Source organism: Sarcophilus harrisii, chromosome 4, assembly GCF_902635505.1.
Source record: "Sarcophilus harrisii chromosome 4, mSarHar1.11, whole genome shotgun sequence".
Lineage (NCBI taxonomy): Eukaryota > Metazoa > Chordata > Mammalia > Dasyuromorphia > Dasyuridae > Sarcophilus > Sarcophilus harrisii.
In genome coordinates, this window is record NC_045429.1 from 60,031,797 (window position 1) to 60,045,083 (window position 13,287).

Here is a 13,287-nt window from a genome sequence, read left to right on the forward strand (position 1 = left end):
CTCTCTCTCTCTCTCTCTCTCTGTCTCTCTCTACCTCTATCTCTCCATCTATTTATATCTATCACCATTTTCATCTCTGTTTCTCTCTCTATTTTTCTCTCTCTCATTTCACTTAGTAAACTCATCAACTCTATACAGACGTTTCTTAGAACTGCTTACCCAGTTTGATGCCTATCTTTTTTATGATAGCTTTTTCTTTTTCCAAATACACACAAAAATAGCTTTCAACATTCACCTTTGCAAAACATTATGTTCCAAAGTTTTCTCCCTCCCTTCCTCATTCCCCCTCCCCCAGAGAGTAAGCAATCCAATACAGGTTAAATATGTGCAGTTCTTCTAAACATATTTCTATATTTGTCATATTATGCAAGAAAAATCATATCAAAAGGGGAAAAAAGTAAACACAACAAACAAGCAAACAAACAATAACAACCGCAACAAAGATGAAATTATTGTGCCTTGATTCACATTTGGTCTCCATAGTTCTCTTGGGATGTGGATGGCACTTTCCATCATGAGTCTATGGGAATTGCCTTGAATCACTGCATCACTGAAAAGAGCCAAGTCCAACACAATTAGACATCTCTCTTGACTTCTAGTCTCCCATCTTCAACTGTTTATTAGACATCTTGTACTGGATGTCCCCTAAATATCTAAAACTCAGTATGTACAAAATTGAACTCATCATCTTGTCCTCCAAACCTTCTTCCTCTTCCTTTAACTGCCAAGTTTCCTATTACTGACATCTTCCTGCCATTGAGGCTTTCAACTTAGGCGTCATATTTGATTTCTGACTCTTTCATTTGCTCCATATCTAGTCATTCATCTGATCCTTTTGTTTCTACCTCTATATCTCTTGTGAATAACCTTCTTTCTCATGATACTGCAACCACCCTAGATCAGGGTTTCTTCACCTTGTGTCTAGACTATTGTAATACTCTGCTAATTATTCTCCTTGCCTCAAGTCTCACTGTGTTCCAAGAAACTTGCTGTTCCTTGCATCTCCCAAATCTGAGAATTTTAACTGATTCCCTTTCATGCCTGCAACACTAGCATCTGTCAAGTTTTAGTTAAAGTTTCACTTTCTACAAGAAGTCTTTCTCAGTTTCCCTTAATTAATCTTAGTGTTACCTCTGAGACTACCCCATTGACTATATACATGTTTTTGTCTGTACATAGTTGTTTGCTTGTTGTCCTCCCTCATTATAATACAAACTCTTTGAGAATAGGTAGTTTTTTTTTTTATTTTATTTTGCCTTTCTTTTGATTTCCAGCATCTAGCACAGTGGCTAGAAAATAGTAGGCACTTAAATGATAGATTCTTGAAAGACCAAAGACTAAGTTCTAGAGGAGTGGCTCTGTTTCAACAGATGGAATATCCACATTAATGAAATCTCGGATACTCAAAAATTTGAATTTTTTGTTATTATTATCTCTTTTCAGCTATAAATTCTATGTTCCCATGAGTCTAATACTTCAGATATGGATTCCAATCATATTTGTGGCTCCAGGTTATATGGTTATATAAAACAAGTCATGAGTCAAAAACAGTATAGATAGAAAGTCTCAATTTGATTTTAGATGATTCTGTACCACATTACAATATCTACTAAAGCTGTAAAACTGCTATTGATTTTAATTGATTAATTTTAAAAGTCTTTAGAGTCCAGGAGGTCATAAAAGAGTAAGTTTCTCTCTAAGCTAGGACAACTGTACATTCTTACTCTAAGAAAAGTAAGTGGACTTTTAATGTTACCAAAGAAATTAACTCAAATTATTTGTCCCAATTCTTGATTTGAGTGGATTAAATCCCCTAGTTATTGTACTGTTCTCAGGAACCTCTTTGTTATAATGCAGACCTTCTGAAGTGCCTTGTTGGTGAGTTGTTTTTGTATTCCATGAAGGGAGAGAAGAGAACAAGCATTTTTTAAGCCTTGCCATATGCTAGGACTGTGTTAAATGCTTTACAAATCATAACAGTGTTTTGATAGGGCCACCATGTACCAAATTCCATACTAAAACAAATGGCAATATTCCATTAAAATTAAGGATTGGGGCTGGGGGTGGGAGAGAAATGAGCAATCTATAAATATTAATTGATATAATATTAATATAGTGCTGATTGGATGTCTCTGTCCACTCAGTAGATATTACATTCATATGACAAAACTAATAGAGCATGCTTTCTACATAAGCTCACCAGCATGTAAACACCCTCTTTCTTTTCAGTTTAGCTAGCACTGCTTCAAATAGAATTTAAATCATCTTATCCCAACTGGCCAATTCAGTTCTGTCTTAATGGCATTTTTTTAAAAATGAAGTCAGTGTCAGAGATCTAAAGTTAAACTGTTGACACTACAAAAAAGAGAAATTTTAAAGTACTTCTGTTTTGCCACTTCAAGACTATTATGAGTCTCTCACACTAGACAACGGAGTAATTATTAAACTAAAAGCCAGGGGGAAATAAAGCAAAGTACTGTACTTGTACATTTTATGTATTTAAAGAACAATGAATCCTTCTTTTCATGACATCATTGTTACCATTGCAAAGTGAACCATCTGCCCCTACAGTGTGAAATCCAGTCATTGCATAATGTATAAAAACACTTGGTTAAATCCCTGAAACTTATTTTAGTAGATCAAAAGCTGCACTGTTGTGGAATGCAATAAACCCCCTCTGTTTGAGGTATTTTCAGTAATATTGCAATTCTTTGGAGAACTAGGGCCCCATTATTCTCGAAAGTAGTCTCTTGTTTCTGATAAAGCTCAATGTGGAGACTTTTATTGCCTTATTGAAAAGTTGGCATGATCTTTGCAACAGAATCCTGTTTCCCTCATTCATTCCTGTACCCTTCATTAACTCCTCAGGAAAAGTAGGAATGTTAACAAACAGTCGTGTCTATGGCAACCGAGTGTTGGACTTTAGCTGAACAATCCAAAAACAAACTAGGCACTTCACCACAATTATTTATTGGTATCTTTGGATATTTTCTTTATTCAGTGCAGCTTATGATAGCAATAAAAGCCCCCCAGATCAGGCAAAGTCTCTGTGATCTCTAATTAGCATGATTTTCCAGGAAATAACCTTTCTTTGGGGGAATTATTGCTTCACCATCATGTAGTCCCAGAGTGTCCAGAAGGCTTCTTTTTGTGCTGTTTTTCTCTCTCTGCCTTTCATGAGCTTAAAGCTAGCTGCCAGCTACCTAGCCTGACCTGTTATTCTGCCCCATTCTCATCCTATCCCCCACACACTTATATTTTCGTGATCGCACTCTTTGAGCACAATGTATTTTACTAGAAATTCCGTGAGGGCTCCTTGCAAGAGGGTTTCAGATCCTTTTCTGCCCATATCCCTTCACTTCTCTCACTCCCCAAAGGATTTGCCCTTGTAAGACTTGGGCTGCCCTGGTAGTAATGAATCATTGTTTTTATTTTTTAAACCATATGTGCGTTCAAATTCGTTGATATAAATCATACTCTTGCAGTTTCAGTTTGAAACAGGATATCCATTTACCAGCTGACTACTACTGCTCTCTGCATCTCTATCCAGATTCTCTTCTTTTAAAAACGACTACATCTTTGTGACCAACCTTTCCAGCCCCAATTTCTCAAATGTGGACTACTATTTATTTTGGCTATGTCCCTACCTTACAGTCAGCACTCTCCATACCAGCCCATGGAAAAACTCATAATTAAAAAAAAAAAAAAAAGGGGGGGAATCATGCAGATGTTTGTCGTAACGTGTTCTGCTTACTCTACCACCCACTCCTTCCCTCTGCACCCTTTTCCATTTTTTCTTCTTCTTCTTTTTCAAAGCCAAGGATGCAATGTTTATTTAAAAACACATTGGCTGTTGAAACTTTCCACTCCTTGGCATGTTGGAGGAGGGGCTGTCATAAAAGGGCAAATAGACACGTTAAATGGCTTGTCTTTCATGCTAACAGTTCACTTATTACCAGTTCATGAGAAATGGGGGTGGGAAATAACTCTTTTTGGCTCTGTCCCGATCCCCAAACGATTCTGAGTAGAAGGAATCATTTTGTAATAATTTTCTGCTGTTATGAATGTATGATTTCAGTCGATTCTGAAATCTTGTGTCTATGTTTACTGTTAATATGTTGAATTAAGTGTCTCATTCTGGTTTTGCTATATAGCAAGAGGTTCCACAACTTTGAAAGCAATCAAAGTTTAACATATTTCCTTCTTTTTTTTTTTCCTTGCGGCTACTCACACAGGGGAACAACAAAGTAAGTTCTTTGTCCTCTTGAGTTTATTCTCCCTCTTTTATGTTTATCTTGCCAATTTTTTGGTCAGGAGACCCAGCATTTCTGTGCAATTTCAAATGACTGTTGTCTGTCACAATGTTCAAATGATATAATGTTTTCAAACATCAGTGAAAAAAACTGCTTGTACCATAATGACCCTTCTGTTCCAACATTTTGGAAAGGAAATGTTTAGTGTTCTTCAGGCCTACTTTATTGGGAAGTTCAGAGAAGTTGATATTATGAGGGAATAGAGTGACACTGAAAGCAAAGATTATGAAGATTTAATAATAAAGACCCTTCTGTGGAAAGGTTACTACAATCTGATGAAACTCATTGCAGCTGGGTTTTTTGACCAAATATCAAAGCTCCCATGTTAATGGGCAGTTATAAAAACCCCAAACTAGAGTCTTAAATAACAGGATTGCTGGTGTTATTGGCTAAAGCGAACTAGATCAGTATTCTAGCTTTGAAGGTGCCTTAAAATGGATGGAGGAGGGTGGGGTCAACATTTGACTTGGCTTCTGCACCCTTGATGCATTCCAGCTGGACAGAAGTAGAAGGGTGTGGGGAATAGAGGGGGAGAATTGAAATGTGTATGATAGATTTTGTGAAACCAGGCAACACATATAAATGTTGAAAACCGTTTACATGTTGTTCTAATAGATAAAGTAGCAATTTAATCATTTACTGAATTTTTGTTTGTAAAGCTTTTAATTCTGCTTATCTAAAAGGTGCTTGTCTAGATACCTTAGATAAAAGGTATCTAAAAGTACATTATTATATACTTTAAAATTATAACATCATTATTGAGCAGGCAAATATCCAACTTTTCTTAGTTTTTCATGGATACTTATTCAGTGTTTCATCATATTAAGTTGCCTATTTAAGAGTCACTGTTGAACGTACTAGGGATTGAACTAGATGAGGACCATTTTAAATGGGCCAGCTTGTATAGCCCAGCTGGAGTTCATCAAACTTGCTCCTCATCAGCTCTACATATAGAATATAAAACAAATGTGGGAAATCATTTGCAGCTTGATTCAATGGAATGTTTGAAAATGCATGATATTGACTAAATGGTTTACATTGAAAATGTGTCACCTTATAAATATCTTGAATACATGAATGGAACATTGACATAACTTCTTATGACCAGGTAATAATGTGGCTCGGGTAAAATAATTTCACTATAGAAGAACAAAATCAGCATTCATTAAGGAACAAGGAGTGAACTGAACCCATTACAGTGATTTCTGAATAAAAGCTAGCAAATAAGTTTGAAGGTGGCCTCGAACTTCTGGAAAAGAATGAGATGATTATGATAACTAATATGTCCACTCCCTCTCTCTTTCTTTGTCTGTCTCTCTGTCTCTGTCGCTGTCTCTGTCTCTGTTTCTGCTGCTGTCTCTGTCTCTGTCTCTCTCTCTCTGTCTCTCTGTATGTGTCTCTGTGTGGGTGTGATAGGACTCAAAATGTGATAGGACTATGTATTTGTTCCGTAGTAGTTAATTTATTACTTTTAAAAAATACGCTATCTTGAGCATAAAAGATATTCTATTATAGCAGAAATTTTGTTCATTTATATCATTAGACTTTTCCTGAAAGTTCACACATTTGCTAGAGTAGCCTGCTTTTAAATACTTTAAGTTAATCAGGAGCAATCTAACATAGAATGTGGGTATATTTAGGACTAGGGAATGAATGGTTAAAATTGTGTGAGAACATTAATTTTTTTTTGAGGGGAAGAATGGTGTGTGTAAAGGAATGACCTCAGAAGAAGAAAAATCTACTTTTAAATCCTTCCACTGACATGTACTAGCTGCGTGACCTTCAGCAAGTCACCTAAATGTCTCAGGTCCCAAAACAACCTCCTAAGTCTCTCAAGTGAAAAGATGTTGCTAAAAGACATCAGTAAGAGTGGTTTCTTCATCTGATCGGTCCCTAAACAAATGAAATCACAGACCAAGAGTCTATTCATTATAACTCCTTTAGGACACTACATTTCCCAAATTACTTCTCTTGTTTCATTATTTTACTAAGAACTGATAAGAGCTGATACACTTTCCGAAATGAAGCATTGTGCTCTACACTCACTGGCAGGATTTATTTTCCTTTTAGAGTAAGCTTTGTTGTCAAGCATACATGAGGAATGTTGTACTTAAATTAATAAAATATTTTGTTTAAAAAAAACTATTACTATAGAGAAAGAGCTCATTTTCTAAAAATTATAAGTAACATAACATAAAAAAAACCTGAAATGAATGGAATTGGATCATTAATAATCCAGAAATCAGTTCATTTTTTTTATAGTTAGTGCCCTCAGCAGCCTAATTCTGAACCTCAATTATTACTGTACTGGCTAACCACAGGAGTGCTAGTTAATAGAGAGCTCTGGTTGTCGTTATGCCAGGTAAACAAACTTTACTATATTTTCTTAAAGTTATGGAAGGGGACCTTTGGAGAGTATAGTATCATAAATTTTGAGCTCAAAGAGACCTTAAAGTCCATCACCTTTATTTTTTATGAGTGAAACAAAAACTGAGTCCCAGAGAGTTTGTATTGTTCAAGGACTTAAATGTTTTAAGCAGTAGAGTCAGTATTTGAAAGCAGGTCTTTTAACTAAATAAAAAAATCTAAATCCAATATTGTTTTTGCTAAGCCATAATGCTTTTTACATTCTCTAATGCTATTTTATTATATATCCCTACTTTATTTTTCATTATTTAAAAATCAAATATGTTATTTATGAATGTGAGTCTGTGTGAAAATCTACTGTGTTTACACACTGAAAATAAGCAAGTCATGATGAACACAGACCCTTGCAAGTCGAGCTTATATGCAGAGCCGACAGCACATCTGTATGCTATTTTCTTTTAACTTACAATTTCTGTATAAGTGGAATGTATTGGAATACAAGTCATGTATTCTCCTGAGGAAAGAACTAGATTTTTAGGCATTTCAATCCCGTTCTCCTCACTCATACTGGAAGGAAATTCTGTCCAAAAATGTCACCAAGACAATATATATGACTTATTAGCTTTCATTAGCCAACTGTTAAAGGTAACTCAACTTTGTTTTCTCAAAAACCACTTTCTGGTAATTGAAAGGGGAAGAAAAGGAGAGACAACTAAACTAAGATGTACTTAATAACAAACTAAATGTGCTAATTAAGACTATTTAACTGAGACTTTCATTTATGATTTGTTTTACATTAGTACCTGCAATATACTAGAAGTATGATAAAAAGTGTTCAGTATGTTAGATACACTGTGAAAAATTCTTAGGGAAATACAGATAAGAATTGCACCAGATGGGAAGAGACAGGAGAGGATGTGATATGTCAGTAAATGGAATACTCACACCAATGAAATCATAGATTTCTGAAAGTATTAAAATCACGTTGTTAGTTTTTTTTGAAACATGGCTAATATGAAAATGTTTTTGCATGACTATACATGTATAATTCATATCATATTATTTGCTTTCTCAATGGTTAGGGAAGGGTTGAAAGGAAAAGAAAGAATTTGGAACTTGATTTTTTTTTAAGTGAATGCTAAATAAAAAGTAAAAAAATGTTAAAATCTGCAAAATTTCTGATGTCAAACTAGCTATGAAAGGGTATTATACTGGATAAAGAGTTGGCGTTGGAGTGAAAGAGATATGCATCAAAGACAATAAGCTGGCTAAACAACTTTGGTCAAATCGTTTAACTTCTCTCCCTAAAAAAGCCCCAAGAATCTAAGACTATCAGTTACAAAGCAGGTATTCCTCTGCATTGAACGTACAGTTTTTCATGGGCAAGTTCCTAATCCAATGGAATCATACATCTACTCCCTCTCAAATCCACCCCCTCTCAAAAAGAACCCCAAACCCAAACAGGAATCATAGCTATAAAACACAGAGAGGTCAAAATGGTCAATATTCTCCTAGTAGTCCAATAAAGTTATATAGATTAATCCATGTGCCATCAATGTTGAAAACATTATATGTGGGGAAATATAAGTCATTACCTGGAATAGATCTAATCCAGTCTTTTCATTTTATAGGTGAGGAACCAAAGAATGAGAATCCAGATCTTTTAACTCTCCCCTCATTGTTCTTTCCTCTTTCTAATACTCCCTCTTTTTATAGGGTATTTTGTGTTTCACATCCTACTTTGCATTTTCCAAATGAAAATGTTTTAAAATTAAAATTGTATTTTGGGATAAATACTCAAACTATAAGAGAAAAATTCATGATAAGAGTGTGTTTGAATTTGTCATGAATATGAGATGTAATGGCTAGAAGGGATCCAGATCCATTTTCTTCTTCTTTGGATACTATTGTTTTAAATTTTTTTCTTCTGCTTTTGAAAAACATTTTTAAAAAAGAGATCGGTTACTCAGGGAAAAAAAAATTCTTGCCAGGTCCATTACTTGTTTTTCCCCCTTGAAAATGTTTTACTGTTGGCATAGTGACATCCTTAATTACTTAGACTAGAATCTATCTCCTCCCTGGATGAATTTCACTGGATCAGGGATTTCAGGTCAACTGTTTTGTTAAGAGTACCAGACATCTGGGATTGCCTGAGTCACTCTTAGGAATGTGAGTGTATATATGCAACTCCAGAATAATTTTTTTAAAAGAAGCACTAGTGTGATTCTGTATTAGTTGAGTTCTTCCCTAATGTTTCCAGCTGAAGAGTGACATTTCAAAAATTTATTCTAACTTAAAGTAAAAAAGAGACTCTACTTTTTTGTCCTGCTTCCTTTGAATACGGTTACCTCTTTGTAATGTGATGCTTAATTCCCTTCACATTTAAACAAGTTCATTCTTATATTTGCTCCTTTTTGTTTGTATTCCTCCAATAAAGCAGATAGAAAATTCCAAAAACTTTTAACTAGAAAAAGGTGATTCTTGAATTAAACATAGTTACTAAATGAGTAAACAAATATGTCTTCAACATGATGCAGGAAAAAAAAAAGTTTCAGGAATAGAATCCTACCAGAAATGTTCTCAAGTTTCAGATTGATTTTGGTGGAGGAAATGAGTTGTTTCACATATGTGAGAACTAGATGAAAGAACATTAAGCTCAGAAAGGAATGCTTCAAATGTTAATATGTGAAGAAAAACAGACTAAATTAAACTGCTTCCCTTGTGACCTTTTCAAATAGCTTTAAAAGAAAAAGTTTACAATCATTTTCATAAACCTTGGTCATTTTCAACTGAAAGTTGTTTTCCCAGCAGCAGCACAATGGTGATTGCCCAAATGAGTGAGAAATAGCATATAGGGATGAGAAATGAGAAAGCGACATTCCAGAATAGAAAAAAGGAAATAAGAATCATCATTCATTAATCTAGTTATATGAAGTTTGGTCTTATTTTGATACTTTTAAAGGAAAAGCCAACAAGAAAACCTGTTTAGGCTACTTTAAAGGGAAAAAAAAAACTATATCAAATTACTATGCTAGTGTGCCTGTAAACCTGCTAACTCTGTCAAGTTCTATCAGTGGGAAAGAGTGTTAGTCAGAGTTACAAACTTTGAGATCTTTATGACAAGATAAACAATGGGTAGAAAATACAAAAAAATCTTTTAGTTTTGTATCCATAGCAATGATTTGTAAAGACATAGCATATGCCAAGCAGAACAGCATCAAAATGCATTATATTCGTGTTACCAGATGTGGAATATATGTAGCATTTCCACAGACTGTACCCTACAGTTCTTACTCTCTATCTCCTATATGTCTCCTCTTAAGTCAGAATAAGGTTCATGTGAGAAAGTTTATAGTTTAATAACAGTCATCCACCACTACAGAAAATAACAGCAATAACAACTCAAAATGCATTCTTCTTAATAGTGGGTCAGTAATTATCAGCTTTAAAAATGAGGGGTGTCTCATTACCAGAACATAGCTTTTTTAGCCTTTAAGGTATAAAGTAGTATAATGTTTTCAGAAAACTCCAAATTGTTTTTGTATAGACAACCTAGTTAGGTTTATTTCTTTTGCATAATTCCTCTATGTGCTTCTCACCCTATTTTCCTGGAGAGGTTCTAAGGAATTTAATTGCCCAGAATACAGGCAACGCCATATGGTTCCCTAAGTTTGTTCATAAAAGTTTCACTACCCAATAAGGATATCATTAAAGTTAAAAGAAAAGATGAAAACTCATAAGCCTCAAAAGTGTTACTTCCATGTGGATGTAAAAATGAATTGTTTATCTTAATCATCTCAGCACTATTAAAAATGGTTCTTCCTTCCTTCCTTATTTGCTTCTTTCCTCCCATCCTGCCTTACTCTTTCCTTCCTTTCTTCCTTCCCTTTTCCTTTCTTCCTTCCTTCCCTTTCTCCTTTCCTTCATTCTTTCCCTCTCTCCCTCTCTCTTTCCTTCCTTCCTTCCTTCCTTCCTTCCTTCCTTCCTTCCTTCCTTCCTTCCTTTTTTCCTTCCTTCCTTCCCTTCCTTCCTTCCTTCCTTTTTTCCTTCCTACCTTCCCTTCCTCCCCTTCCTCTTTCCCTCACTCCCTTCCTCCTTTTCTCCCTCCCTCCCTTCCTTTCTTCCTTCAATATTGCATCAATGTGGCTGGTGAATAAAAGGCAAGGGAATGAGTCAGGAAAACCTAGATTTAAATTCTGTCCTTGAAATAATAGCTTTTGTGACTAAGCAAGCCATTTAACTTCTTTTGACCTCAAGTAACTACAAAAGACTTTTATTTACTAAGTCATGAGACAGACTATGATCTGCACAGGTAGAGAGTTTCTACACACAGTTTCTTCACAAGTATTATATAAAAGTTAAGTTGTAGTGTAATGACTCCCATTGCACTACACAAACAAATCAATAATCATTTAATAGGTAACTATTACCTATTAAACTATATAATATTATTCCTAAGCCAGGAATGGAGCTAGGACCCAGGAAATACAAAGATCAGAATGAAACAATCTTGTTTTCAGGGAGTTTATATTCTGTTGAAGGAGACAATATGTGTACAGACAAGTCTATACAAAATAGATGCCCCCCCCAAAAAAAAAATACAGAGTAATATTGGGAAACAGCTGTGGTAATCAGAGGGATCAGGAAAGAACTTTTGTAAGGAATCTCTGAGCTAAAGGTTGAAAATTATTTCTAAGAAATAGAGGTAAGAAGGGAATGGTTTCCAACTATGGGGAATAGCAAGTACATAGAGAGATAGAATGGTATATGTAAGGAACAGCAAGAATGTCATTTTGGACCATAAAGTACATGAAGGAAAGTAATTTCTAATAAGAAAAGAAAGGAAGGTGTATTGGGGCCAGATCACACTATCTTTAAAATGTCACTGGAGTTTGTATTTGCATAGTAACAAACTCTGAAACTGCTAAAAAAAATTCTCAGTTAAACTTATTTCACTTCTCACATTATTTATTTCTGGGTGAAACAACAAAAGCTCAGGAACAATGTGTATTATCTCCAAGGCTTCCAAGAAGCAGAAAAACATATCTTGAGGATGGAGAAGAATGAGGTCCAGGGGATTTTCTCTAAGGTATAGAGATAGAGATAGATAGAAATACAGATCAAAATTTATCAATTATATCTATCTATATATCAGAAAGCCTTGACTTCCATCTCCTCTCAAACCCTGATGATACTATCCTAGAACTTCCTAGATACTGTCCCTAAAAAGGAAGTGCAAGCATTGCTCTTGCCCATATCTTTGGGGAAGTTCTGGGATAGTGTCATCAGGGTCTGAGGGGAGATGAAGTCAAAGCAGGAGAGTGCTGGTTTGACTTGCCTGACACGTGCTGCCTACTGTCTCTCCCTCAGGGTGCCTCGGTGCCTCAGCTTCAATCCTCTCTACCTGCTGTATGTATGGCAGGGGGTTGGCAGGGATTGCTTAACCTCATGATAGTTGTGAGGGCTGGGACAGAAGATGGACTGGAAGGTGGGGGTTGAAGCTTCCACTCCCAGGGTTTCTGTTCTCATCTGCCTATTGGGAGCTCTTGGTCATCCATCGTTGCTTGTAATGATAAGGAAGGGAGACTCTTCATAGCGATTTCTTCCCCCTAATGGCAGCTATTGGACTTGGCTGGAAATAGGTCTGGTGGTATAGGAGACACTATTATTATGCCTAAAGTTCTTAAGTTCATGGTCCTAAGCTGTCTCAGGATAGGAGGGAAGAAAGTAGCCAGAGTAGTCTTAGTGGTTTAACCTGCCCGATATATGCTACTCCTATCTCTCCTTTAAGACACCTTGCTGATTCATTTAGTCCAGAAGTGTACCTATCCTGGATTTAGCAGTTGGTTCCCAATTGGTGGCCATGGCTGGCCTCTTTTTCATCAGGTGTTTGCCTGGATGTTTAGTTTTCCGGATAATCCTTTTAGGCAGAATTCCAATAATCATTAATTCTAAAAATCATAATTGTTGACATTTAAATATACTCCACGGTTATATGTGTTGTCATTCAATCATTCAGTTTTGTCTGACTCTTTATGACTTTGTGGACCAAAACTCTTCATGGGGTTGTCTTGGCAAAGGCATTGGAATGATTTGCCATGTTCTTCTCCAGGTAACAGGTTTGTTTGAGGTAAACAGAGGTTAAGTGCCTTTTTGTAGGATCAGACAGCTACTAAGTGTATAACCTAGCCAGAAGCCATACTGAATTCAGATCTTTCTGACCAGTTCCAGTACTTTATCCACTGAGTCACCTAATTTGCCTCCAAGCTTTATATTTATTTATTCTTTATATAAATAATTTTAGGTAACTATTACAATAGCCCTGCAGTGATAGTATTATCTCACATTACAAATGAGGAAACAAGTTGTTAATATTGAAAGATTAGCTCATGGTCATGTATCTAGTAAGTATCAGAAATAGACCAAAGACCAATACTAAGACTTTTTTTCCCACCACATTATACTGCCTACTAAAGAGTATAATTTTCCAACCTATATTCCATTCATTATGTCTAAAGATCTCAGTAAAATATATTAATCCCAACAATATTTTACTCTAAAGTTCATGAAATTTATATATGTATGTATGATACAAACTTATTAAGTA

The 13,287-nt window shown here is 35.4% G+C and overlaps 1 protein-coding gene across 9 annotated transcripts in view; it reads left to right on the plus strand.

Moving 5' to 3' along the window:
- DNM3 (dynamin 3) overlaps positions 1-13,287 on the plus strand; it is a 565,331-nt gene that overhangs the window by 437,381 nt on the left and 114,663 nt on the right. For 7 of the 9 annotated variants that reach the window (XM_031936892.1, XM_031936891.1, XM_031936894.1 and 4 more), the window contains one exon: positions 4,236-4,247. The exons of the other annotated variants lie outside the window; for them this stretch is intronic. In XM_031936892.1, coding sequence (XP_031792752.1) covers positions 4,236-4,247 — 12 coding nt within the window. The remainder of the gene's footprint in view (positions 1-4,235; positions 4,248-13,287) is intronic. 9 annotated transcript variants of the gene reach the window in all.